Source organism: Gasterosteus aculeatus, chromosome 2 (genome assembly GCF_964276395.1).
Source record: "Gasterosteus aculeatus chromosome 2, fGasAcu3.hap1.1, whole genome shotgun sequence".
In the NCBI taxonomy this organism is placed as follows: Eukaryota; Metazoa; Chordata; class Actinopteri; order Perciformes; family Gasterosteidae; genus Gasterosteus; species Gasterosteus aculeatus.
Genome location: NC_135689.1, coordinates 24,044,369 through 24,072,254, shown reverse-complemented (window position 1 = coordinate 24,072,254; position 27,886 = coordinate 24,044,369). Strand labels below are relative to the sequence as shown.

At 44.6% G+C, this 27,886-nt stretch overlaps 2 protein-coding genes across 3 annotated transcripts in view; one reads left to right on the top strand and one right to left on the bottom strand.

Moving 5' to 3' along the window:
• Window positions 1–1,057, top strand: part of ccdc22 (CCC complex scaffolding subunit CCDC22) — a gene marked incomplete in the record, with an annotated part of 8,365 nt that extends 7,308 nt beyond the window's left edge. The window contains 1 exon segment of the mRNA XM_078087626.1: window positions 364–1,057. Within this exon segment, the coding sequence (XP_077943752.1) occupies window positions 364–477 (114 nt within the window).
• Window positions 1,058–5,136: 4,079 nt separating this feature from the next.
• Window positions 5,137–27,791, bottom strand: slc38a5b (solute carrier family 38 member 5b). Of its 2 annotated transcripts, none has more exons than XM_040193177.2 (17): window positions 27,437–27,791; window positions 15,789–15,922; window positions 15,633–15,699; window positions 12,477–12,592; window positions 12,048–12,121; window positions 11,808–11,900; window positions 11,332–11,413; window positions 9,597–9,679; window positions 9,021–9,079; window positions 8,658–8,774; window positions 8,364–8,443; window positions 7,535–7,635; window positions 7,333–7,457; window positions 6,501–6,645; window positions 5,874–5,977; window positions 5,638–5,796; window positions 5,137–5,549 (listed from the first exon to the last, which is right to left on the bottom strand). In XM_040193177.2, exons 2-16 carry the CDS (start codon window positions 15,851–15,853, stop codon window positions 5,692–5,694), a joined length of 1,416 nt encoding a protein of 471 aa, XP_040049111.1. In that variant the 5' UTR covers window positions 15,854–15,922; window positions 27,437–27,791; the 3' UTR covers window positions 5,137–5,549; window positions 5,638–5,691. The 2 variants fall into 2 exon arrangements, with proteins under 2 accessions (XP_040049111.1, XP_040049112.1); XM_040193178.2 differs by lacking the exon at window positions 27,437–27,791 and adding an exon at window positions 16,004–16,115.
• Between the last annotated feature and the right edge of the window lie 95 nt (window positions 27,792–27,886).

The window sequence follows — 27,886 nt, the reverse complement described above, 5'->3', positions numbered from 1 at the left end:
TAGCTAAACACAACAATAATACAACAACAATAGATCAACATTATTATCCTCATAAACCGTATACGGACGTTTGATGGACATCAACAGTAAAAGAGAATCCAACTTGATTACATAGACGTGAGATAAACACATTCACTGGGGGAAATTGAGAAAAATCTTTCGACATTTTTCGGAACACTTGATTCTTCCGAATCATCGGACATTCAACTGATTTAAAACTGTCCATGTTCTATTCGTAACCACTTGATTGGCTTGGTATTTGTGTACGGGACCAGTTGTATTTCCACAGAAGTATTGTTTAAATGCAGCTGCATTTTCCTGTACATGGAAGTATTTGTCAATGGCATCTTGAATTGTCCACAGATTGAGACTGAAAACGGTAGTAAAACTGTGGCTAACCTGGAGCGGATTCTGGACGACTACAAGGCCATTCGCCAGGAGAACTCCGCCCTCGCTGCCAAAGTCCGAGAAGGCTGAAGGACGCCGCGGTCGCTCCGCCTGCCGAGGCACAACCTGTGCTAGAAACCTGGATCCCTGGAGCCGACTGGGACTGAAAACAGCACTCCGGTTTTCACACTGAAGACACCGTTGTTCATTAACACTGCCCTCTGTTGCCATGGGAGACGTGCTTTTCTTTAAGGCGGGCTCCTATGGAACCACAGCAGTAACCCGGCATTCCGATGCACAAGCTGTATAAACGGACAGATGTGCTCTCTGAGAGTCCATGCACTGTGCTGGACGCCCAAATAACAGCCTTCAGTGGACAGCAGGGGGCGCTGTTCTCACGTCCACTCGTTCATATCAGTGTAAGGAATGTTTTCAGAAGATATCTTGACAAGACTGAAAAATCTTTATTCAGGAATTTTTAATATGAGACTTAATCCCATTTTCATACACAAGCAAACAATTTGTTGTCATGATTCTATTCTATATGAACTGAAGCTGTTGAGTGAATGGCATTTGATTGTAGTCCATTATTAATGTTGTCCAGTCTCATCAACTAAGTATTGTTGTATATATGGTACCAGCTTGAATAAAGATGCCTTACAAACTTGAAGAGCAGCTCTAGTCAGGCGTAAGAAGACGCTGGTCGTGATGAGTGGGTCAATAACAGTAGGTCCAATCTAGCAACATTGTTAAGCCGCTCCAAGTGTCACACACCTGTTTATTTTTTATTTTTACCACTATGTGCTATTCATAAACTGCCTATCCTTCAGTACCCCGCACATATGCCAAAAACAAGACCGTGCCACTGGTAATGCCTAGTGCCAGTTCACTGCGTCCTCAGTTCAAGAGCCAGGGGGCTGTTCTGGTGAGACGCTTCTGTTAAACAGAGGACCCGGGGTCGTGTTCTTTTCAATGGGGAAAGGAGTGACTCCTGGTCAATCGACTCTTAGCTTCACATGTGAGGAGCTACGCTCTGAAAGGAACCCACATGGGACTGAATGTGCCGGGATATCCAATCTATAAAATCATCATGTGGCACAAGGCCCAACACGCACAGAGCCCACTTACATTGCAAGCAAAAGGATGTTGTTCTTAACTCCAGTTAACCCAATGGTTCACAGGAGAGTGTAGTACAGTAGGAAGATGCCTCCACAGAGTTTACATGGCCTACCAATCAATTGGAACCAATGGTGGTGACCCACTGTATCTGTCAAAACTAATACGTCGGCTTCAATGGCTGCCAAATATGCCTTGATGGTTAAAGTCTTGGCCTCAATCAGAACTGCCTTGATTCTTCTTGGCATACTTTCAACAAGATGTTGAAACATTCCTCACAGATGTTGGTCCATATTGACATGATAGCATCACGCAGAATCTCCTGTTGCAGCACATCCCACTGTGGTCACAAGTGATGGACATGGTCACCAGCAATACTCTGGTAGACTGCAGCATTTCAACAATGCTCAACTGGTACTTAGGGGCCCAAAGTGTGCCAAGAAAATACCCCCCACACCATTACACCAGCAGCAGCCTGAAGCGTTGATACAAGCCGGATGGATCCGTGCTCTCGTGTAGTTTACTCCATATTCTGATTATCTGGATGTTCAGCTGAAATTGAGACTCATCCGACCAGGTAACGTTTTTCCAATCTTCTATTGTCTCATTGTGATGAGCCTGTTAGCTGACCGGAGGGGCACCCGGGGTGGTCTTCTGCTGCTCTAGCCCTTCTTCTCAAAGGTTCCACAGCGTTCAGCTGATCGCTGAGCGGGCCTCTACTGCTGCCCGGAGTGAAGCATGAGATCCCCGAAGAGCTTCGGAGAAGACGTCGGGGTTGCAGAGCTGGAGCCAAGCTGAAGGCAAGAAGGTGGAAACACAAGCCATCCGGGCCTGTGATTTTAATGGGCAACGTGAGGTCGTTGGCAAATAAAACGGACGAGCTAGCCGCGCTGGTTAAAACCCAACATGAATATTGGGAGATAGAAGCTCTGTGGCTGCGATGTTGGTTCACGTGCTTATTGTGGTACTGTTGGTAAACTACAGACCTATCTCTAATTGTCCCTTCCTCTCTAAGATCCTTGAGAAATCTGTTGCAAATCAATTATGTGAGAGTGGTGGAGGGGGAGATATATCCGGAAGGCGGGCCACCTAAACGAGCGTCAGAAGCTCATCAAGATCACCTCCCTGGAGACATGCCACGTACCAGCCTGCTTCAAGGCCTCCACCATCATCCCTGTCCCCAAGAAGCCCAGGATCACAGGACTCAATGACTACAGGCCCGTCGCCCTGACCTCTGTAGTCATGAAGTCTTTGGAACGGCTAGTCCTGACCCACCTAAAGTCCCTCACCGACCCCCTCCTGGACCCCCTGCAGTTCGCCTACAGAGCCAACAGGTCTGTGGACGATGCTGTCAACATGGCCCTCCACTACATCCTCCAGCATCTGGACTCCCCAGGAACCTACGCCAGGATCCTGTTTGTGGACTTCAGCTCTGCCTTCAACACCATCATCCCGTCTCTGCTGCAGGACAAACTCTCCCAGCTGCACCGCCCGACTCCGCCTGCAAGTGGATCACAGACTTCCTGTCTGACAGGAAGCAGCAGGTGAAGCTGGAGAAACATGTCTCAGACTCTCGGACCATCAGCACCGGTTCCCCCCAAGGCTGCGTTCTTTCCCCTCTGCTCTTCTCCCTGTACACCAACAGCTGCACCTCCAGCCACCAGTCCGTCAAGCTCCTGAAGTTTGCGGATGACACCACCCTCATTGGACTGATCTCTGGTGGGGACGAGTCCGCCTACAGGTGGGAGTCTGACCATCTGGTGTCGTGGTGTAGCCAGAACAACCTGGAGCTCAACGCTCTAAAGACAGTGGAGATGGTTGTGGATTTCAGGAGGAACAGAGCCCCACCCTCCCCCATCACCCTGTGTGACTCCCCCGTCACTATTGTGGATTCCTTCCATTTCCTGGGCTCCATCATCACCCAGGACCTCAAGTGGGAGCTGAAAATCAGCTCCATCACCAAGAAGGCTCAGCAGAGGTTGTTCTTCCTGCCAAAGACGACGATGGTCCACTTCTACACGGCCATCATGGAGTCCATCCTCTGCTCCTCCATCACCGTCTGGTACGCTGCAGCCACAGCCAAGGACGAGGGCAGGCTGCAGCGTGTCCTCCACTCTGCAGAGAGGGTGATCGGCTGCAACCTGCCGTCCCTGCAGGACTTGTTCGCTTCCAGGTCTCTGAAGCAGCTAAAAAGATGGTAGCCGACCCCTCCCACCCCGACAAAACCTGTTTGTGCCCCTTCCATCTGGCAGGAGGCTGAGGTCCATCAGGACTACGACCTCCCGCCACACCAACAGTTTCTTCCCGTCGGCAGTCGGGCTCATCAACAGAGCCGGTCCCCCACTGACTGACTCTGACACTCCACCGGTCACTCCCCTTCACACTGCACACGTCACTTTAACTGTAATTTTTCACTCGTCACTTTGTCGTCACTCATCACTTTGGCACTTTATTTTTTAATATTTTTTAACTTTTTAAATATTTTTAATTTTTAGCTTTAACTTTATTCTCTTATGTTATACTAACCCATAGCCGTATTCTACTAACCCATAGCATTAGCATTTCATTTTATTTTACCACTTGTGCACTGCTGTCTTGTTGTCTTTTGTTACACTGTCTACTGTCACGCACCAACTGAGTGTCCCAGTGCAGCACGGGGGACGGCGTGATGAGCCCTGCTTACTGTCGTGTAACAGTGATCCAGCGTGTTCTCCTCTCTGGTGGGCATTTAATAAACTGTCTGTACTTAGGACGTTCTTGGGTGAGATTTCCTTTGTTAAAGTCCCTGAGGACAATAACTACGTAGTCCAGGTTGGTCCGCTCCACACGCCGTATCTAGTCGGCGAGTGTCTGCTGCCACGTGCACGTTGCCGTTATCTGATGGTGGTTGTCCCTGCAGTGGTCCTGCTGTGCGCCTGGCTTGCTACTCACAATTATTTGAATCATTTCTGTCATAGGAATTTAATGTACTATATATATTTTACATTGTTCATTCTGTACACATTGTAGTCTCTCCATCCCGGGAAGAGGTTTTCCGATGTGAAGGTTTCGGGACAGAGGATGTCGTGTGTGTACAGACTGTAAAGCCCTCTGAGGCAAATTTGTCATTTGCGATTTTGGTCTATAAAAAATAAAATGAATTGAATTAATAGAAACAAGAATATGTTTTTGAATGCCAACTGATCAGCCTAATATGTCGGAGGAAAGTCCCGTCCCCTCCTGATAGCAGCTCTAGTGTTCAGAACAGGGGCTTCACACTCTGTTCATGGCGTTCAACGCCAGTGAGGAGCAGGCAATAGGAGATGCTAGAAACAACAACTGTACTGGATTCCCTCTTTTGATGTGGGATTATCTCTTTTCAGAGCATTCTATCAGAAGTTGCATCGGATCATTTTGAGCGTTAGACGGAAAGAAAAAAAGTCCCAACATAGTTTAACATGTTGTTCCCTGATACATTGAGCAGAGGTAGACTTCTGAAGATGAAATAACAATTTGTGTGCATGTTAAATAAAATTTGTTTTTCATTTATATACAAATCTTTAAAATGGCTTTTAGTAATATTAATTAGTGATTACCACCACACAGTAGACACGTTAAAAAGCTTCATACAGTTCAAAACAAACATATTGTCTCTTTTGTTGATTGTTTATTGAATAATACCCACATATGCTATCCAGAATAAATTCCAAAATGAATTAGTTTGCAGTTGCATTCACATTATGTCTGGCTTTGGCTGATGACCAAAATAATTTGACCAAATATTGCTGTGCAGAATCAAAGTACACAATACTTTATACAAATCAATATTTGTTTATAACAACAAAATGATGGGACCTATTTTAAAATAAATTGTATTTTTATCAAGCAAATAAATGTTATCTACTGAACACATGTTCCCTATGGACCCTGGTTGATGAATATACACCACATCTAGTCGCCGTTAGGACAGACACCCACGTTGTGTAGATCGAAGAACACCACCTGTGGCGGATGGTGCATATGTTGACCTGGGTGGGTCACGGGTCAAGACGGGGCTCCTCTCATCCCTGTGGAGGAATGGTTGTCATTATGGTTGATCAAAACCGTCCAACAATATCCCCGGGCTGCCAGCGGCAGATGGAAGCTTGCTTCTACCTGCTGCTGGAGGAGGGGTGCAGCAGTGGGCTGCTGGGGGGCTGCAGGGACGCTTCAGTGGCCGCCGATATTTCGCTTTTCTCCGCTCATCCAGTCGAGCCCGATGAATGTCACGCTCATGATCATGAATATGAAACCCAGGGCTGTGAAACACGCAGCCTGAAAACCCAAAGAAGACACGTCACGAGTAGAATCAGCATTAACTGCTGTTGGGTCAGAGAGTAACTTAAACCTACCTGAATCTTTGGTCTCGAGTTCAATGGCTCCTGGTCAATGGGGATGATGCGAATGTAGAACAGTCCAGGAAGGATGAATATCAGACTGGGAGCAGTGGTTGCCCCTGGACACAGAGGACCCACCAGAAATAATCTCATTGTAAAGCAAAATTCATCTCGCAGAATCCTGTTGACTGTATTAAACCCAAAGAGTGACTCCACACTCCGTGCCCGCTTTTAATAATAGCGATAATATATAATATACCAAGTTAATACCCTCGGGAAATTCACTGCAACAGTCTAACTAATGGAGGCTAATGTTAACTCGCAAATTTTAGATACCAATTGCCGTTCAACTGATTACTGATTAATTTCTCTCACTTTCTGCACCTTACCTCTACTTCCATTCAGTAAGTTATAAAGACTCACTTTAACTCAGAACTCATGAGGCTTCTTCGTGAACCAACTGTAGTATCTTAAAGTGCACTTACCTGAACAAGCAACTACGCAAAATGATAATGCACAATATTTAAAAAGCTACATAGTATAGATTTAATGGGGGAAAAAGTCTAATTTGAGTGGGAAATGTCTCTTTATAAATGTCCTTTTTTTCAGGCAATGTTAATGCTTCCAAGTGTAACATCCCACCAGTAATGCCAAAGATGTCTCGGATGTTGGGGACGAGGATAACCAGCAGGTTGACCACAAAGAGCAGGATCATGGCGATGGCGATGTGACGTAGCCAGTGGAAGGGTCTCCCTGGAAACAGCAGCTGCAGAAGGGCCCGACGGATCTGACAGAAACACAGACGTGGGGGCCGATAAAGTCAGTGTGTCAGACACCGGAACATTTCATATCTGCACAATGATTCATCAGAATCAAAATATGATGACTTAAAAGTTGTCGTAGAATCTAGGTCTGTTTGGGGCATTTAGGAATGTTGGTGTACAAAGTGAATCGCATTTACCAAGAAAATAAGAAAATAAATAAACACAAACATAATTCAAAATCTTGTAATTTAGCTATTGTCATTTCCAATGTTTATATAGGATTCCTTAAATGCATTTGACCTAATTCTAACTTGTTTAGAAGCTCAGGTGAAACTAATACCGATGGCTCAGTTCCATTATTGTCCCAGTTACAAAGAGAGCAGTCACCAGTAAACCATTAAAAGCCCTCCCGCACCTTAAGGGTTACACTCCCTTTCCGGGTAGTGTTTTGATGTGAAACATTAACAGAAGGTAGATAGAGGTGGATACACACATGTTCTTGTACTGCCTGTACTTATGGCTCATTCAGTAATTTAGACTGAATGACCCATGTGACCTAAATCCACTCAAAGTGTTCTTACTAGGCCTTCCTTGGAGACTGACCTTTAGATGTTTGAGAAGTGAGAATTCTTTACTGTTCTATGTACTTTAGAACAAAAAGCGCAGGCTTTTCTGCTGGTTGTGTGCATGAAGGCCAGACGTGTTCTTACAGGAAATAAGACCACCGGTACAGTCAGAGCGACGGCCACCAGGACGGCCACACGGACACATAGGATGAGAGTGTCCAGAGGGTCCACCTTACTGTAGGTATGGAGGAGCTCTGCTTCAGTGTTCTCTGCACACACACGCACAGACATTTGAGGGCCCATTATCATTAATCACAACTACATCATGCAGAGACGTTACTCTTACCATAGAAGGTCAGATAGCCAAATGTGGCGGTGAAGGAGTACATAACAAACATGCCCAGGATGGAAATGTTGCCAATACTCTGCATTCTTCTCTTGGTTGGGCTGAAGGGAAACAAGGAGGCAGATGTTTGTACCAGTATGGCCGCCGTTTGTAAAATGTTGCACGTTTTAAAATCCTGTGTAGTTCTACTACATTTAGCATTATCATATGAGCAAAAAAGCACGACAATATTCATATGTCACTTTTTCAAACATTTAGAAATTCATGTAAATTCATGCAATAACTTTTCCAAGGATAATGTTTGTCAGTAACACAAAGTTGTTAAATAATATAAATGTTAAATGTTAAATCTAAATGTAAATATAAATCTAAATCTAAATCTAAATGTTAAATCTAAATGTTAAATGTAAATCTAAATGTTAAATCTAAATGTAAATGGTAAATGTTAAATCTAAATGTTAAATGGTATATCTAAATGTTAAATGTAAATCTAAATGTTAAATGTTATATCTAAATGTTAAATATAAATGGTATATATAAATGTTAAATGTAAATCTAAATGTTAAATATAGATCTAAATGTTAAATATTCACTCTACATATCAGACTTGACGACTAAACATTAGAATATTTACGGTAATTCACGCCGCAGCAAGACAAGACATGTTATAGAGCAGGGGTGTCAAACTCATTTTAGGTAGGGGGCGACATACTGTCCACGTTGAAGTCATGCGTCTTTAAGTTTCAGTTAAAAGTCTTCTTTCCTTTTAGCTGTGGGATTGCATTCTGTATCTGAAGAATGTGAGAATCCAATAACGTGTGCGTCTTACTTGCTCAGTTCAGTGTAGATGGGAAGCACTTCAGGGTGACAAACAAAAGCAAATGCCAGGATGGGGATAGTATACGCTGTCTGTAAATGAAGTCATAGTAAATTCACTAGGTAGCTTTCCAGGAAGGATATTGAGCCCTGTCCAGCCGTGCATGCGTAACACGATGCACCCACGAATGGTTCCTGGTCACACAAGTGTTCAGACCACAGCACAGGCCTCTGAACAGAGCTCGTAAATGAACAGTTAAAATGCAGTTTGTAATTTCTGTGTGCCTTCAGGGAGTTCATCTCTGACCTCTTGGTTGATGGTAAAGAATTTTGCAGCACATGTGTCCTCTGAGACAGCTGCGTTCACAGAGTAGTTGCCAAACACTTCAAGAGGGCAAGCAATGTTGAATTTCTTGTAAATAACCTGATGGAACAGATTAAGAGAGCTTGAGGAGGGAGAACAAGTGGATATTGTGTCATAATAAACACATCAACTTATTTGATACAGTAGTTGTGTGCAAGAAAATGATAACATGATAAATACAGTGGTGGAGATTTTAAGGACTTAACCCTAGGGTTTGTATAGCCCAAAATCATACATTACAAATGATATGCAAAACAGCGTATGCCTTGGTTGGGTAGGACATGGTGACCAGAGCCCCCCACTCACCGCAGAGAGGAAGAAGACCATGCAGGACAGAGAGAAGCCGCTGGTATAGCCAAGATACCCTGTGGGACACCAAAAAAAAAAGATCTTAATAATGTGCTGTGCGATTTTCCATCTTTCAATCTTTTGTCTACTATATAAGTTCAAAAAAGAAATGTTAACCTTTATTCAGCAAGTCACTTTTGATACAGGGGGATAGTGTTGTGATGTTGAAAATTTGAAAAGAAGAATAAAAAAAAAGATGATGCTAATATTATACTGAGGTTTAATAATCCATTGTTCCTGACTCTCCATCTCAATACACTCCATTTTAATGTAATCATTTTATAACATGTTTTAGTGGCATTTAGAACATTTTTAGGGATTATTGAGACAATAGTGGCAATCAGATGTATATGGATTTTTGTATAGTCCCAGGTCTACATGGGGTCTTAAGAGGCATCTGGATAAGACATAACAGCAGCCCAACAACTAGACAGGACTTTCATACAAAGTTGTAAATGTTGTGTTAAATTCTCTTGAAATAATCACTGTACATAAAAACCATGGGTGACCGATTATTGAGGGAGTGCGTCATACCCAGGTGTTTCATCAGGGCCAATGGGAGGATGATGCAGAGAGTGACGATGATGATCAGGTAGTTTCCATTCATGAACCATTCGCTGTTCAAGACATCACACATACACACAGATACACAAGTGTAAAACTCAAACATGGGCCACTGTTTCCGTGGTAGATCGGGTCGATCCCCAGCTCCCTGACGCTGCATGTCCACGTGTCACGAGACACGTAGCTGTGACTACGGTGTGTGAATGTTAGTTCTGATGGGCAGGTGTTACTGCAGGGCAGCTCCTGTCATCACTGTGTGAATGTTATCCTGGTGGGCAGGTGTCACTGCAGGGCAGCTCTTGATAATCTAGGATACCCACTCACAAGGTGAGAGTCATACAAGTAGCTCAGCAGGTAGAAAAAAGGTCACATCAGCTTTCTGTTCAGTAATCTGAGTCAGATCTAATCAATGAAGTAGCACGCAGCAGATGAGAGTGAGGCTGCAGTTTGTACCCTGGTAGTGTAATATTGTATGAAGCAGGCTCTTCAATTCCTGAACACAGAGCATTAGTGTTTCTACTGGGGGCTATGGAGATTCCACTGAGTCTAGTGGAGTCAACCATTTCCCAGGGGTTTCCCAACAGCAAAGCAGGAAACCCCTGTTTGAATGTGTCCGTCAGGCTTTGACTGTAGGTAATGGGAGACATAAAAGAAGAGTGATGGGACTTTCTTCAGAGCAGTGGTGTCATCCTTTCATATCAAGCTTTACTCAAATAAAACATTTAGGACAACTGAATGCTGGATTATAGAGTGCATCTATTTTAGAGCTGTTTTAAATGAAAACCAAAAAATATTTGGTACAAAAAAGTCAGATAGGAATAAGAATATCAGGTATCAGATATCACAATGATATCGGTTTGTGCTCCAGAGTACAACCCAAATACATCTCTGATGGCTCAGGCCCACCCACTCTCCGACATGTTTTTCAGACTGTCATTTCTTTGTCTAACTTAATACATCTATTTCCAAACGTGTTAAAGTATAAGGTTGATGATAGTCTGTGTTTCTTAATGCCATCAAATTACATGTTTCGACTCAACCAACCATGAATACATCTACAAACAAGGACTGTGTGTATGTTTTACGCCTCAGAGCTCTATTCTCTGGCTCCTTACACGATCCTTCATCCCCACAGTTTGGATCAGTACTACATTCACGTGACAAACTCTCAACGCAACATCTATCCCGTGCACCTTTTTGATCACGATGGTGCTCGTCTCTCTTGATTTATTCCCCCAGTAAACACTGTAAACATGAGTGACCTCATAATCATGACCTCAATCTCTAGTTTTCTTCAACACAGCATGATGTTCTTTTAGTAGCTACGGTCCATTTAGAGTCAAATAGACCAAGGTGGAGCTAACTTATGATTGACAGGTCTCCACCAATTTTTCCAGTCCAGGGGTTGTTTGTGTTTTTGTATAGAACTTTAACCGTATCAAGTTTAATGAATTATTACATTATTATGTGATTATTTTCACATTTTGGTTGCCCAAAGTTTTACTTCAGTTGTACTACTTTACTTTATGTTCATGTTTGTGCTTTATTTGAATACTTGAACTAGATGTATGGGATGTGAGAGTAGGGCAGTCAAAACGTACATAGGCAGACATGTTGAATTCGTCTTTCATCTTCCATCTTGAACTTACCTCTGGAATGGGCCCATGCAGATGTGACTGATAGTGAGTGTCACACAGGTACTCACCCAGAGCTGGATGTTTGGCCAAGAAAGGCTTGGATGACCAGAGGTAACTCAGATTTGACTATGAACAGGTAACTGGACATGCCTGAAGGGGAGGGAAACATCCACAGCCTGAACAAAGAGAGTCTATTAGGGGTCCCCCACCTTGCCGTGCGCAGCAAGGAGTGGACAATTGTAAATGGGTAAGAAGACGCTTGGATGAAGCTTGAGAAAGGTGTCAAGAGGGATAGGCGCATGTAATTGGGAGAGAATCCAGTCATTGTTCAACATAAACATTTTTTGGAAAAAATGACAAAAAAATAATAATTCTTTCTGTGCGGCCTGGTACTGAGTTGAAATGGGACTATTTGTGTGCATGGTCACATGTCCTTACATGATCCATAAAAACGTATGTTCTGGCATATGTGGTTCCCACGGGAGGACGTATGATCCCCAACTACTCACATGACAGTTACCTTACTTAATTACAGGTGTCTTACCTCCAATGTTATGCAATGTAATGACGACTGCTGCAATGATCTTCCCTGGATGACCAAAAGCTCTCATGCCAAGCTGCTCATAGGCACGAATACCTGAAGTAACAGGGAACCATGTCAACTGGCTGCCGACATTCTGACACACGTACAGGACTGCCAGTTGGCCTCTACAAGAGATGGCAAGTGAAGAACAAGAAGAAGGAGCCTATGGAAACTATATTTTCACCATTTATGAAGCCTCACCCACAACTCCAGCACTACGTAGAAGCAGATGGACGGAGTAACAGGACAGACAGGCAATACATGTTAGCAGGATCCTGTAATACACAGAGAGGCAAGGTATGTCATTAATGTCATTAATGTCATTCCTATATGTTCCTATATGATTGATTCAGTATTTTGGTACTAAAGAGACCAGCAGTTGGCATTACAGATTTGAGGCAAATCACCTGAATGCCATCTTATTAACATTTGATAACATTTGATGGGGCATTACAATAACTTTAGATATTAAACCAAGCATAAGCAAAGTGTACAAGCATAAGTGTAATGCAATATTGACCGTGGTTCTTGTGTCACTGTTTGTTACTGACGGTCTGTTTCCAAGGAATCCCTGAGGCACACAACGTGTGAATGAGTTGTGCAGCCCGAGTGTTGCTTTCTGATACTCACAGGAAAAGGACGATGCCGGTGTTGGACATGGCGTATGACAGACCAAGGATGCCGCTGCCCATGATAGCATTGCTCAGATTGAAGACAGACATCCCAATGGAGGTTTTACCCTCAAACTGGAAAACATGCAAGACTTGCATATCAACTTCTAAGACACAATCACCATGAAGATTTCATGGTAGGATGTGTATTGTTACATGACATGTATAGTAGAGTCAACGCGTAAACCATGCTGCCATGTCCAATACAGTCTCTTAAATTGGTGTTCTATTTTGGGGAGAAGTCCGTGTTTCCTGGATTGTGAAAACAGTTTAGTTTATTTATTGCTGCAATATGTGTGCAGCCAAACAAGCACCGACACACAATATCAGGTAAATATGGTGATTGTAGATCAGTACAAAATGTAAAAATTGACATACAGATGGCATGATGTTGAATACAGTTAAACATTTAGGGGGATTAATTGGTAGAAGTGCAACATAATATTCACAGCTGTGCGTTTCCAGCTTAGAAACTGCTCTTATGTTTTATACAATCCTAAAGATCTCTCTCTCTATCCCAGGACATGGTGGGCAGAGGGTTAACTATTTCCTGGTTACCAATTAGTTTCCTTCACCATGTATCGGCCATTCCATGAGCTGCGTTCTGTCCCTCTGACCCACAGGCCTCGGTAGGTTTGAACTGTAGGCTTCTAAGTGAGGCTGTCACGGTGTGGTTTTATTTCCTGTCTTATTTTGTAGTTTTCTGGTGATTTCTGTGATTGTTTCCACCTGTGTCCGATCACCTGCACCTCCCTGGTGTATTTAACCCGTGTGTGTCTCCTGTCACTTGTCGCGTCATTGTCAATCGTCCGGCCTGCCTCTCGTTCCTGCCTGCCTGTTTGGGCAGGCTAGACAGACCATAGACCTATATGAAAGGCTAGACGTCTGCACATGGCAGCCATCTCTGTACGTTCAGCTCGCTCACCCATAACATTGTGTTGGTAGTGGTACATGTACTTTAAATAATAATAACCAATTTTCAAACGGCTTAATTTGATATAAACGGAAGAGATGTAGTTATGATACTGCATACTTATGAATAATGTTCTGTTTAATATAATTTTCGTATGAAAACCCAAGTTACGCTAGAATTGACTACTTTTTTATGAATAAAAAGGACATACACAGAGTTAGGGAATGAGAAATTGGAACAGCAGACATGCCTGATCACTGCGCAGTTTATCTCAACGTTGAGTTAAAACCTCGGGAGAAAAAAATGTTATGGATTATTTTTTAAACAATCCTACTACGAGGTGGGACCCAAAGCAAATAAATTATTGGCAAAAAGACTGCAAAAACAACAGGCAGACAGGACGATACATAAGATAAAGGATCCAGAAATAAATGTAATATTGTACGAACTGAAAGAGATTGAAAACACTTTCAGGAACTATTATCTAAACTTGTATAGTCAACCCCCAGCTGCTGACAAAAAACTAATTAACACTTTCCTAGAGACACTAGACCTACTAGTAATTAGGACTGATCACAACGACCTTTTGACCTCCCCTATTACAAAAAGAGAAATAGAGCAAACTGCGGGTAAACAAATAGATCCCCATAATAACAGTGATTCCTAACAAATAGTGATTGCTGCTCTGGGTATAGACCTATATCAGTACTTAATATAGACTGTAATTTGTATACCTCGATTACTGCAAAAAGATATGAAGGACATTACAGATGAGGACCAGACAGGCTTCATCAAGGGGCGCCAAACCCAGGATGACATACGGAGAACACTACATATAATTGAACACATTAATAGTAAAAACATTACGGCATCCTTAATAAGCCTTGATGCAGAAAAGGCATTCGACAGGGTAAACTGGAATTTTCTATTCCAGGTATTGGAGAAATTTGGACTAAGTGAAAAAGCTAAAGCCAATCGAGATCCCTGAGAAGCAATTCAGAGCTTAATTACAAACCACATCAACAACGTATATTAGATACAGTTGTGGTCAAACGTTTACGTACACTTGTAAAGAACATAATGTCACGGCTCTCTTGAGTTTCCCGTTATTTTTGACCCAGCAGATTTTGTCACTTTTTCTGTTAACCCATAATAAAGTTATAAAAGAACCAAACTTCATGAATGTTTTTTGTGACAGAGAAGTATCTGTTCCAATCACTCTATCAGAGAAAAATCAGAGTTGTAGAAATAACTGGAAACTCAAGAGAGCCATGACATTATGTTCTTTACAAGTGTATGTAAACTTTTGACCACAACTGTATGTACTTTTTTTACATCGGATGTGATGGACGTCCTGTATTTTAATGCAGTAAGTACTTACTTTTTATACACTAACTACAGTAAGTCAATAAGTACTGCGTTAATCTGCAGGCTTTTTAGTGGTATAAGCCAGTAATAAAGGTATAGTACATATTATATCTTGAACTGATCAGGGCTCACACAAGGTTGTTTTGGTCAAACCCCCGACTTCCGTTATCACTGTCCTCAAAATGTGGCCCCTGATGCAGGAGACCTCCGATAGCACAGGAATTAATGAAAATGTTCCCCTGAACAACGTTATGCCAGTCGCTGTCAGGGGTTGTATGGACATTCTTTGTGGACGTGGTCCGAGTTTTTCATGTCATCTTCTAAACAGACTTGGAGGCTTGGAGGGTTACTGATCATGTCCCTGGCTGGTTTCCTCCCAGAGAATTTTCTGGCATGTCAAGTGTGCACTATTCTATAAAGTCATGAAATTTCTCCCAAAAATGATCTGTACATGTTGGGCCTTCATCTTGCCATAAGAAAGCCCGCATTACCCTTTTGTTAATATAAAAAGGCATATTTCTCTATATTTTTATCATATAGTTAAATTAACAGTTATTTTAGAAACTGAATGAATGAACCAGGCACAGGCTGCTGGTCGACATGACAACCGCGCTCCGACTCCAAACAATAGAGGATAAGGTGTAATTAGACGTGCTGATCAGTCATAGTTAAGCCATAAGCTGTGTGGCCCACTGTATGGAGGACTTGCAGTCACATTATGGCCACCTGTAGACTAAGATCTGTGCCATAACAGTAAAAAAAATGTAAAAAATCAATGTGATTTGTCTTTCTCAATTGTACTATAAGTGAACTGAGCCTTTGTCTCATACTCACATCTGTGAACTGAGGTCTCTTTGATCCATCACTCTGCTGCAGGAACTTTTCTTCTTCTGGTGCAATTCTGTAATATCCATCACAAAGAAATATATAAACCTGAAATGATTTGAAAAAATGAATCGCCAAGGCTTCAGAATGTGTCGGAAAACGTACCCTCCCTCCACAGGTGCATCCTCGTCACAGTGGTGATTTCCATTGGAAAGCTTCTGCAGCTCCATACTTATGACTGGGACGATTCAGTCAGATGGAATCATTTTAAAGAATGAAAAGGGATTGAAAGGATAAATCTGCAAAAGAAGAAACACAACTCAAGCATCTTAATAAGAGGTCATGCAGAATGATTGTACATTTAAATGTAGAACACTGACCTCATTGAAATGTAAACTGCTTACAAATGCTTTGGCTGGAACCAAAGTCTGCACAGCCGCTACAATCTAAAACTGGGTGATAGATTACTGGGTGGGACTGCTACTGGGTAGTTTCAATCATGCTGGCCATGATCTACAGTAAGAAAAATAAATGAGCATGTTTAAAAAAGTGTGTGACAGATATTCTAGACGTATCTAGAAACAACGACTTTGGTGAAAACCGCAAGCAAAAATGTAGTTATTGATAAACATTAAAGGTTCCAATCCTATTGATAATACTGTTATGTCGAGCAAAAGAAGAGGAAAAACAAAATAATCTTTGGGCCAATCTGTGCGTGAGAATTGAGGGACACAGAGAGTGAGAATGAATATTCCTGTAGACGAACACCACAACAAACTCTGAGTGGTAAATGTGCTTGTTTATCTCTCTCCTGGTCCTTCATCCACTCATGGCCCTTTTCCACCAAGGCAGAACTGGTGCTAGTTCGGAGCAGAGCCTAGTTTCAAATCGGTTCTTTGGTTTTCCACCACCGAAGCACCAGCTCCGAACCAGTAAAAGTGGTTCTTAAGTAGCACCATATCATTGCTGGTCTAGAAGTAAGAACCGCTTACGCCAGCGGCTGGGGGCGGGGTTACCGTGACCAACAAGACGAGCGAAACTTTGTGATCCGCCATTTTTCGATAGCAGCTAATCGAGCTAACAACAACACAATGGACGCTACTAGGCAAAAACAGCACTGGTCAGACGAGGAAACAAGCTGCTTTCTTGCACTCTGGTCCTCTTCAGAAGTCCTGAGTAAGTTAGATGGGGCTTCGCGGACGAAACCGGTTTTGCAGCAGATTCAGAGAGAGATGGCTGTAGCTGGTTTTGACCGGAGCCTCGTCCAGATAACAAACAAACTAAAAAAAACTAAAGACTATAGGTACCAAAAAAAGGACCTCGGTCGAAGCGGCAATGGGCGCCCGCGACAAAATCCACATTTCAACGTTCTCGACTGTGTTCCCGGCGATAGGCCGGCGATAGGCCGGCATGCCAGGTGACCGGGGGGCTGAGCTCGGCCACAATAATGCTCGAGTCAATGCTGGATGATTCGCCGCAGCAAATTTGCCTTGATCATGACAAGTTCAGTTTTTATTTGACTTGTTCTTATCTTAGCATGTTTCTTAGCTGTTAAAGCACTGTCATCTTGTGTGTATGTTTATAGAACTGTCTGCCATCAACGACCGTGAAGACAACGTTGAGTTGCCGCCACCGCTGGGCTGCAGCTCCCCCGTGCCGTCGTGTAGCAAATCTTCAGAACGGGGTATGTTCAAATTATCACACCATACACTATGCAAACATTGAGATGTGTCTGTAATATATATATATCTTATATATTACATATATATTACACACATTGTATATTACTGTGATGCACTGAAACATTGTTTTATATTTATGTTTTTCTCCATTTAACTTCTGAACAGCAATACAAAATGCTTTATGTCAAAATTCAATTATATTACCTAAAATGTCTTTTTATAAAAGTTTAGAATAGAATATAAAGTCGTTCTGATATTAATTTGCTATATACTATATAATGTTGATATACTGTTTATTACGGGACATGAGCAAAATCTGAAGTGTTATTGATGTAGTATAATGCTATACTTTTTTTTTAATATAATCAATATAGCAGATACACATGCGTAATTCTCTGCTGAAAACAACTATTTGCGATGCTATGACAACACCTTGACGATCTGTATTCGTTTTTTATTATTATTGTTCTACACAGGAAAAAGGAAGTGAGATGGTACCTCGGAAATCCTTCAATATCTGGAAAGGGCAGATGAGAGGTTCCTGCAGCACAGCAAGGCAATGGATAATGCCTTGTGTCAGGACATGAGAGCGGACACACAATCCCTGCTTGGACTCATGGGGCGCATGGTGGCCGTATTGGAGGCACAAGTTAAAAAATAATTTTGGTGGTCGCTTTTCATGTCATTCAGAGCGCTTTTACACTCCAGGTGTGTATGGAGATACGACACCTGACCGTTAGTAGGTAACATTGAAACTATGAACTTTACATAGTCACACCTACGGGAGCAACTTGGGGTTAAGTGTCTTGCCCTACACCCCAACATGCAACAGGCAGAGCCGGGATCCAATCGCCAACCCTTCTTTTTGGTTAAGGGAGGACAGGCCTCTCAACAGGCGCCACAAATCTGATGACGAGTTTCCCAGTGAGGTCCTACATTCCTCCCCCGCCTTCGCTGCTATAAATCCAGAGCTACAGGCATATAGCAGCAGTCAGAAAGATAAACAGAGTTGTCCCAAGTGTGAAGCGGATTGCATTACGTATTGGTAGAAAATGTGTTTGCAGATGATGGATCAATTTGGAGGAGAGATAGAATTCTGGAATCCAAACGAAGTGCAAAGAGCCATTGTGAAGCTGGTTGGGACCAATGAGAATGTCCTTTAGGAACAACATTGTTGATGAAACAAACTATATATGCATTGGAAAGAGGAAACCACTTTACACTTATAGTGCTGGTGAAGGAGTTCATGGGCTGTACACATTTAATGTAAGAATGAGTGTAAGAAAAGTTCTAAAACGGTACATCAATGAACATACTAATGTACTCTTTAAAAATGTCATCTCCTCGTTACCACCTCTAATCCCATGTCATGTTGATAATCTTGTAAACAACTTTAATTCCAAAATTTTGAATGTTATAGATGACATTGCACCTGTTACGGTTAAAACCAGTTCTAGTAAGCAAAAGGCACCCTGGAGAAAATCTGCTGTTGTAACAGCCCAGAGAAGAGAGTGCAGGAAGGCTGAACGAATCTGGCGGAATACAAAATTTCATATTCACCATGACATCTATAAAGAGCGCCTCCGGGCCTACAATTTAGACTTAAAAAGTGCTAGGGAAACATTCTTCTCCAACATCATTAACAACAACACTAATAAGGCAAAAACCCTATTTGAAACTGTTGACAGACTGACCAACCCCCCGACACAAATACCACCTGAACTCCATTCCACACAGAAATTCAATGAGTTTGCGTTCTTTTACTGATGAAATTGAAGGCATCAGACGCGCCATTAATATCTCAAACAAAAATGTTGGATCACCACCCTATTTAGGCAAAAGTAACACAGCAATGATGACAAGCTTTAATGCCATAGACTCTCAAACTCTAGTGGAAACGGTAACAAATTTAAAACCATCCACCTGCTGTCTTGATGTTCTACCTACCAACTTCTTTAAGAATGTTTTTGACTGCCTCGCAACAGACGTATTGCAAATAGTTAATAACTCTATTCAGACAGGACATTTCCCAAAAGCTTTCAAAACTGCAGTTATTAAACCTCTCCTAAAAAAGCGGAGCCTAGATGCCTCTATTATCAACAACTACAGACCAATTTCAAATCTACCTTTCATAAGTAAAATAATTGAGAAAGTTGTCCTACAACAACTTAATCACTTCCTGGCTTCAACTGGCTGCCACGACAACTTCCAGTCAGGATTTCGACCTCTTCATAGCACCGAGACGGCCCTTATTAAAGTTGTAAATGACATCCGTCTTAACACAGACTCTGGCAAAACTTCAATATTAATGCTATTAGACCTCAGTGCTGCATTGAATACTGTCGACCACTCAATACTTCTGGACAGGTTGGAAAACTGTGTGGGGCTCTCAGGCACAGTCTTAAGCTGGTTCAGGTCATATCTACAAGACAGGAACTATCTTGTTTCCATTTGTGACTTCGTATCAGAAACAACCGACGTAACGTGTGGAGTCCCCCAAGGTTCGATCTTAGGGCCGACTTTATTCAACATCTACATGCTCCCACTAGGACAAATCATGCAAAAAAATAAAATTGACCACCATTGCTACGCTGATGACACCCAAATCTATGTAGCGCTATCACCAAACGACTATCGCCCCATAGATCTTCTGTGCCAGTGCATTGAGCAAATCAAAGACTCGATGTGTCAAAATTCCCTACAACTAAATGAAGACAAAACTGAGATCATTGTATTTGGTGCTAAAAAAGAAAGGTTTAAAGTAACCCAACACCTTCACTCTCTGTCCCTGAAAACATCAAATAAAGCCAGAAATCTGGGGGTTATTATGGATTCAGATTTACACTTGGAGAGTCACATCAAATCAGTAACAAAATGGGCCTACTACCACCTCAAAAATGTAGCACGACTTAGAGGGCTCATGTCAGCTCAAGACTTAGAAACACTTGTACGTGTCTTTATAACTAGTAGGCTAGACTATTGTAATGGTCTCCTTGCAGGTCTTCCAAAAAAAACTGTCAGGCAGCTCCAGCTTGTTCAGAACGCTGCTGCTAGAGTTCTAACAAAGACCAAAAAATGTGAGCATATTACACCAATTCTTAAATCCTTACATCGGCTCCCAGTGTGTCTGTCACGGTGTGGTTCACTCCCTGTTGTATTTTGTAGTTTTCTGCCACTCGTGTCCCCGGGTAACTTCACTTCCTGCCTTGTCCCGTCATCCCCTGTGATTGTCTAATAGTTTCCACCTGTGTCCAATCACCTGCACCTCCCTTGTGTATTTAAGCCGTGTGTCTCTTGTGTCACTTGTCGCGTCATTGTCTTTCGTCACACATGTTGCCTGCTGTTTTTCCTCCCGGTTCCTGTGTTTTTGGCCTTTTGACTATTAAAGTCTTTGTTTCCTGACAACTCTGCGTTTGAGTCCTGCCTCCCACCCACGTCCCTGACAGAATGACGCGACCAAAGAAGGACTCAGCAGAGTTTTTTCCCCTGGAAGACTTCAGGGGAACCCGTCTGGCAATGGGCGGTCCACACAATCTCCAGCGGGCCGCCCGTAATGGGGGAACGGTCCTCCCGGGGGTTCCAGCTGGGTACCTGTACTACTCCGTCTCCCCATCTGGAGCCCTCAGTAGGCATCTGGGTCACCATCCGCCGCCCACCACATGGTCCCCAGAGGAGGAGGCCATTTCGTGGTCGTCCGGCGGCGATTCTCACTGGGAGCGGATAATGGACCTTGCGGTCCGACTCCAGGCCACCTATGCTCCCAACGCTCGGCCGCAGCGCACAATGTCCAGCGCTGGGCCGCAGCGACGTCCCGACCCCGCTCGGTCGCAGCGCACAATGTCCAGCGCTGGGCTGCAGCGACGTCCCGACCCCGCTCGGTCGCAGCGCAAAATGTCCCGCGCTGGGCCGCAGCAGATTCCCGTCCCGGCCTCCCGACCCAAGCCCATGACCCCTGATCCGACGCCCCGATCCATGCCCCCGAGCCAGTGCCCCGATCCATGCCCCCGACCCCCGAGCCAGTGCCACGATCCATGCCCCCGACCCCCGAGCCAGTGCCACGATCCATGCCCCCGACCCCCGAGCCAGTGCCACGATCCATGCCCCCGACCCCGGCCCCACGATCCATGCCCCCGGTACCGGCCCCACGATCCATGCCCCCGGTACCGGCCCCACGATCCATGCCCCCGGTACCGGCCCCACGATCCATGCCCCCGACCCGACCAGTACCGGCCCCACGTTCCATGCCCCCGACCCGACCAGTCCCCGCTCCGAGACTCTCAGCCATGACCCCGACTCGGCCAGTCCCCGCTCCGAGACTCACGACCCCGACGCTCCCAGTCCCCGCTCCGAGACTCACGACCCCGACGCCCCCAGTCCCCGCTCCGAGACTCACGACCCCGACGCCCTCAGTCCCCGCTCCGAGACTCACGACCCCGACGCCCCCAGTCCCTGCTCCGAGACTCAGGCTCCCACCCTCCCGTTGGTGATTTGAGGGCCGTCTGGGATCCGGCCCTTGAGGGGGGGGCTACGGGGGGGGTTATGGGGGGGGCTGAGCAGCCGACGGCGGAGGTGTTCCGTGTCCCCGAGCCGACGGCGACTACTGCGGAGGTGTTCCGTGTCCCCGAGCCGCCGGAGCCGACGACCGCGGAGGTGTTCCGTGTCCCCGAGCCGCCGGAGCCGACGACCGCGGAGGTGTTCCGTGTCCCCGAGCCGACGACCGCGGAGGTGTTCCGTGTCCCCGAGCCGCCGGAGCCGACGACCGCGGAGGTGTTCCGTGTCCCCGAGCTGCCGGAGCCGACGACCGCGGAGGTGTTCCGTGTCCCCGAGCTGCCGGAGCCGACGACCGCGGAGGTGTTCCGTGTCCCCGAGCTGCCGGAGCCGACGGCCGCGGAGGTGTTCCGTGTCCCCGAACTGCCGGAGCCGACGGCCGCGGAGGTGTTCCGTGTCCCCGAGTTCATTTCAAAATCCTACTGCTCACATGTAAATCACTACATGGTATAGGGCCAAAGTATATGACTGATATGCTTCCACTACATAAGCCTTCAAGATCACTAAGATCTTCTGACACCAATCTGTTAGTGATTCCCAGAGTAAATACAAATCATGGCAAAGCATCATTTAGTTACTACGCACCCCCGGACAACAGCAACAGCTGGAATAAACTTCCTGAAGATTTAAGACTTGCCCCAACTCTGACCACGTTTAAAACAAGACTGAAAACTTTTATGTTCAGCTTCGCCTTCTGCTAAATTTTACCTACATTGCACTTTTAACCTCTGCATTTAATTAAACAATTTAAATGAGATTTTTTAATTGTCTTTTAATTCCTGCAGTTTATTTTCACTTTATTGTATGAAATATTATGATGTGAAGCACTTTGAGTCTGCCTTGTGTATGAAAAGCACTATACAAATAAAATTGCCTTGCCTAAATATAATGAGTTTGGTGGGCTGTGAAAGGAGAGCAGATAGAATTGCATCGAAGGCCATACACAGTGGATTCATAAAGCATTGCAGTGGAGTGAGGACACAAGACCATTGAGGGCAGGTTTGATTCGGCCTTCTCACACAGTTGATAAGCAATTGGCCCAGCAGCCCAAGATGCAGTCATGACCGGTCCACTTACTGGCCCCCGTTAAAGGAAATAGAGAGTCATCATAGACCTCTCTCCCTCCAGCGTTACTGTGCCACTTGTCTGTCTTTTGGGGGCAAGCGCTCCAAAGTGTTCAATTGCTGATCCAAAGTACTGGATCCTGACAAACGTCCAGAAACTTCTCCTTGCCTGAAGGAGGACGGCCTGTGTGGGGAGATGTTGGGAAATCTAGAAGTTTCTAGAAATTTTATTATTGGCCATTTCGGCTCAGTGAAGAGCAGGGTTGTCTTTTTTTCAGAGGATTGTCAGTTCAATCCCCTTAACTGCTAGTTGGTGTGTTGATGTGTCCTTGGTAGCTTGGTAGAAGGTGTACTCTTCTCATAAGTGAATGAATGGGTGTAAATGGGTGAATGGGTTGGAAGCTTTGAGTGGTCAGAAGACTAAAAAAGGGATATACAAGTAAAGGCCATTACCATTATTACAATTTAGCCATCCATCCATCCATCTTCAGCCGCTTATCCGGGGTCGGGTCGCGGGGGCAACAGCTCCAGCAGGGGACCCCAAACTTCCCTTTCCCAGGCCACATCTACAGCTCTGACTGGGGGATCCCAAGGCATTCCCAGGCCAGTGCAGAGATATAATCTCTCCGCCTAGTCCTGGGTCTTCCCCAGCTGGCCGTGCCTGGAACACCTCCCTAGGGAGGCGCCCAGGGGGCATCCTCACAAGATTCCCAAACCACCTCAACTGGCTCCTTTCGACACAACGGAGCAGCGGCTCTACTCCGAGCTCCTCTAGAATGGCTGAGCTTCTCATCCGATCTCTAAGGGAGACGCCAGCCACTCTCCTGAGGAAACCCATTTCGGCCGCTTGTACCCGTGACCTAGTTCTTTCGGTCATGACCCATCCTTCATGACCATAGGTGAGGGTAGGAACGAAGATTGACCGGTAGATTGAGAGCTTTGCTTTCCGGCTCAGTTCTCTTTTCGTCAGAACGGTGCGGTAAAGCGAGTGCAATACGGCCCCCGCTGCTTCGATTCTCCGGCTAAACTCACACTCCATCTTCCCCTCACTCGTAAACAAGACCCACGAGGTACTTGAACACCTTCACTTGGGGTAAGGACACATTCCCTACATGGAGTAGGCAATCCATCGGTTTCCTGCTGAGAACCATGGCCTCAGATTTAGAAGTGCTAATCCTCATCCCGATCGCTTCACACTCGACTGCGAAACGCTCCAGTGAGAGTTGGAGGTCACAGACAGAAGATGCCATCAGGACCACGTCATCTGCAAAAAGCAGCGATGAGATCCGCAGCCCCCCAAACTGTAGACTCTCCTCCCCCCGACTACGCCTCGATATCCTGTCCATGAAGACCACAAACAAGATTGGTGACAAGGCGCAGCCCTGGCGAAGGCCAACCCACACCGGAAACGCCTGCGACTTACTGCAGAGCCCCCAAACACTCGCTTTGGACGTAGAGGGATTGGATAGCCCCAAGCAAGGACCTCCTCACCCCGTACTCCCACAGCACCTCCCACAGTTTCTCTCAGGGGGGACCGGGTCATCTCCAAGTCCACAAAACACATGTAGACTGGATAAGGATACTCCCAGGCCCCCTCAATGATCCTGGAAAGAGTAAAGAGCTGGTCCGTCATTCCACAACCAGGACGAAAACCGCATTGTTCCTCATCAATCCTTGGTTCGACTATTGGCCGAACCCTCCTTTCCAGCAACTTGGAGTAGACTTTACCCGGGAGGCTGAGTAGTGTGATACCCCTGTAATTGGCACACACTCTCTGGTCCCCCTTTTTGAAGAGGGGTACCACCACCCCGTTCTGCCACTCTTTTGGCACTGTTCCAGACTTCCACGCAATGTTGAAGAGGCATGTCATCCAAGACAGCCCCCCAACACCGATTGCTTTTTTTTTTTGACCACCGGTGTCCACCACAGGGTTCGAGGGTTACCGCCCCTTGTTGCACCTAAGACCTTGAGGCCACAACTCACTGCTGCGGCTTCAGCAATGGAGGTTTTGAACATACACCACTCTGGTTCAATGTCCCCTACCTCTACAGGAATGTGAGAGAAGCTCCGCTGGAGGTGTGAGTTGAAAATCTTTTGGACCGGGGCCTCCTCTAGACGTTCTCAGTTTGCCCTCACTACATGCTTGGGTTTACCTGGTCTGTCCCGAGTGTTCCCCCATCCTCCAGATGGTGATCAGTTGACAGCTCTGCCCCTCTCTTTACCCGAGTGTCCAGAACATGCGGCCTCAGATCAGACGATATGATTACAAAATCAATCATTGATCAATTTAGCCATATATTTCACAATTAATTTAATACAAGTTGTATGAAAATAGAGTAAATATCATCAATAAAACTGTGCATGCTCTTTACGGATATAAAATGTAACAAGTGACCAACAGAACTGAACCGTTCAGAATTATATTAAAACATTTCCTAAAGCCAGTAAAAAACAGAGTGCCTGTACCGATAAGAGGTCGCAGGGGCGCCACGTTTAGATGGCTCCAGTTGTGGATACCTCGTACCTGCAGACTTGACGAACGACAGATAGCGATAACAGCTGAGAATAACCTTGCTGTGCAAACAGCGCTGAGCTGGTTCCTCAGGCGTTGACATACAGTAGCTGTCACATGGACTCTATTTGTAAATACTGTCTCTACACCGAGACGCTTTTCAAATTTCCATGCACTTCATTGGCATTGCTTTATTTGAATTCATGTTTCACAGGTAGAACTCAATGAAACAGTGTGAACTTATTATGCTGTTGTTTCGCAGTTTAGGTGGTGGCAGTACATTGAGAAGAAACCTTTTAGATAACTTCACTCTGGAATGAGGCGTGTGTGCTCAAAATCAAAGACAATACATTGATAATCTCACAATTTGCACCATATGCTCAATTATGTTAAAAAGACATTGATTTGGGTTCTGGGTTTGTGAAATTTTCTAAACTCCATACAATGCATCATTCATCAAGTTAGTGTGTTAGGTCTTAGGTCTTATGGCATTTATGCAGCTCAGACTATTTCACAGATTTGAACCCATTTTTTCTATAGAGAGAATCAGTTTAAGAGTTGTGAGCAGGACAGAAGATAAGAGACCTACTCACCTGATACAGTACAACTCATCGTGATGCAGGTGCACCCACCCATCCTGTGCACCAATCACATTAAAGAGTTTGCTGCCAATTCTTTTTGGACAGAGACGCATTAACAACTACAAAAGGTCATTGGTCATTGTCATTGTTCGTGCTACAAAAACAAGTCAAACTTTGCAGGAGTGTACGATCCTACCATTCCCACATGAGGGTTTGATCCAATGGAGTGAACACTCTTTGACAGTTTGACACTTTGGGAGAACCCTTTGCATTTCTTTTTGAGAGCTTGATGTTCAGAATGAACTTTACAGGCTGGCTTTAACCAAAGTTAAACAATATACTCTTATCGGTTCTAAAGCTCATAGATTCTCATTTGTTTACTTTGTACATGACCAAATATATTTGTGTTTATTACATTTCCATTTGTGTTTTGTGTATTATATCCATCCAAGCATCACACTACTGGAGTAATGGTCATCTTTCCTATAATGCTGTAATGTTCCATGAAGGAACATTCTCTCAGTTCAACCCACTTTTCTAAAAGTAAGACTTGTAAAAATGTTTTTTATTTAATGACAAAAATACATTTGCCCACAGACACAGGCACAGAAGGCAGCCTGTAACACACACACAGACCGCACAGAGTCCTCCACACAGTGAGGTGAGAGTGAACAGAAAGGACATGTGTGACAGTGAGGCCCTGCCTGGTTTTCCAAGCTTGGACTGTGTGGATTTGCAGCTTCTATAATATTATCACCTTTTGCATGTGTCCTTTTAAAAATGTGTCCTATTCTACAGTATGGCGTGAGGCATCAGCTGCAGACGGTCACATCACACGGTTTGGTTTGGGTCTGAGTTGGATTGAGTCCTTATTTATTGTGGTTGACACACACATACTGTACACGTCATGATTCAAGCACCAATGCATTAAATTATTTTTTAAACCTATTTATTACTATTATCAGAACATGATCTGCACCTGGAAACTGGTATCTACCATCCATAACAGTCTTTGAAAAATGAAATGGCACAAATAATAACACAATAGACATGCCACTGTCAGGCTAAGTATGTTAACACAACATTCCCTCTGGCTGGAAATTAATTAGGAAATCAATACTCAACAATAGGAAATTGTGATTAGACAAATTCTCAAGCTTATTTCTGGACTGCTAAGTAACTTTGAGCATGTCAACCATGATCTCACTGGAATTGTCCCACATCTGGAGCACAGCTGCTGAACCTGAGAATACAACTACTTTTAAAGGCGAAGCCTGTAAACACTGATTAACAGAGCTAAGCTCTTCTCCCTCGGGTCCTTCACTCCTGAGCAGACCCCCTCTCCTCCCCCCACCCCTCAACTAGCCAACCCACGTGGCAGCAAAGCAATTCTACCGCAACCAGAAGAAAGGAGTCAAGGACTGACCTGTATAGCAGGAAACAGACCCCTCTAAAGCAGAGGGGGGGACTTGTGTGGTGAAGTCCTGGAATCAGAGGTGGGGTTTGTGAAAATAGTCCCAATGGTCTGATGTTGAAGACCCACAGAGAAGAACAGAACACTCAGGGAGTGGGGAGCAAATGTGGGAGCAAGCAGTGAGTAGGAGGGCTACTGCAAATGACGGTTTCAAGTTTCTTGTGATGTCATATGTAGAGGCACTCCTCTTCATCTCCATAAAAAGAAAACAAGTTAGCTGTGAACTTCTGCGCTGGGCCTCTAACCTGGATTGCTCTGCTCCTACATGGCTGTCTTATACACACAGGGCCTGGAAATTGTTTCCATGTTTCTTCCCACTCCCCGGTTGCTAGTTGTGGTAACAGTGGAAAACTGGAGAAGGGATCAGCACAGGGTTACATAAAAGCCTGGCTGCTGGTGTCT

What these genes read in the sequence shown, in the direction of transcription:
- slc38a5b (XM_040193177.2), bottom strand. Translation starts at nt 15,853, where the DNA reads ATGGAGCTGCAGAAGCTTTCCAATGGAAATCACCACTGTGACGAGGAT. An exon ending in TACATTGCATAACATTGGAG is followed by an intron (nt 11,414 to 11,807) that starts GTAAGACACCTG and finishes CCTCCCCTTCAG; the next exon opens with GCATGTCCAGTTACCTGTTC. An exon ending in TGGTCTTCTTCCTCTCTGCG is followed by an intron (nt 8,775 to 9,020) that starts GTGAGTGGGGGG and finishes CTGTTCCATCAG; the next exon opens with GTTATTTACAAGAAATTCAA.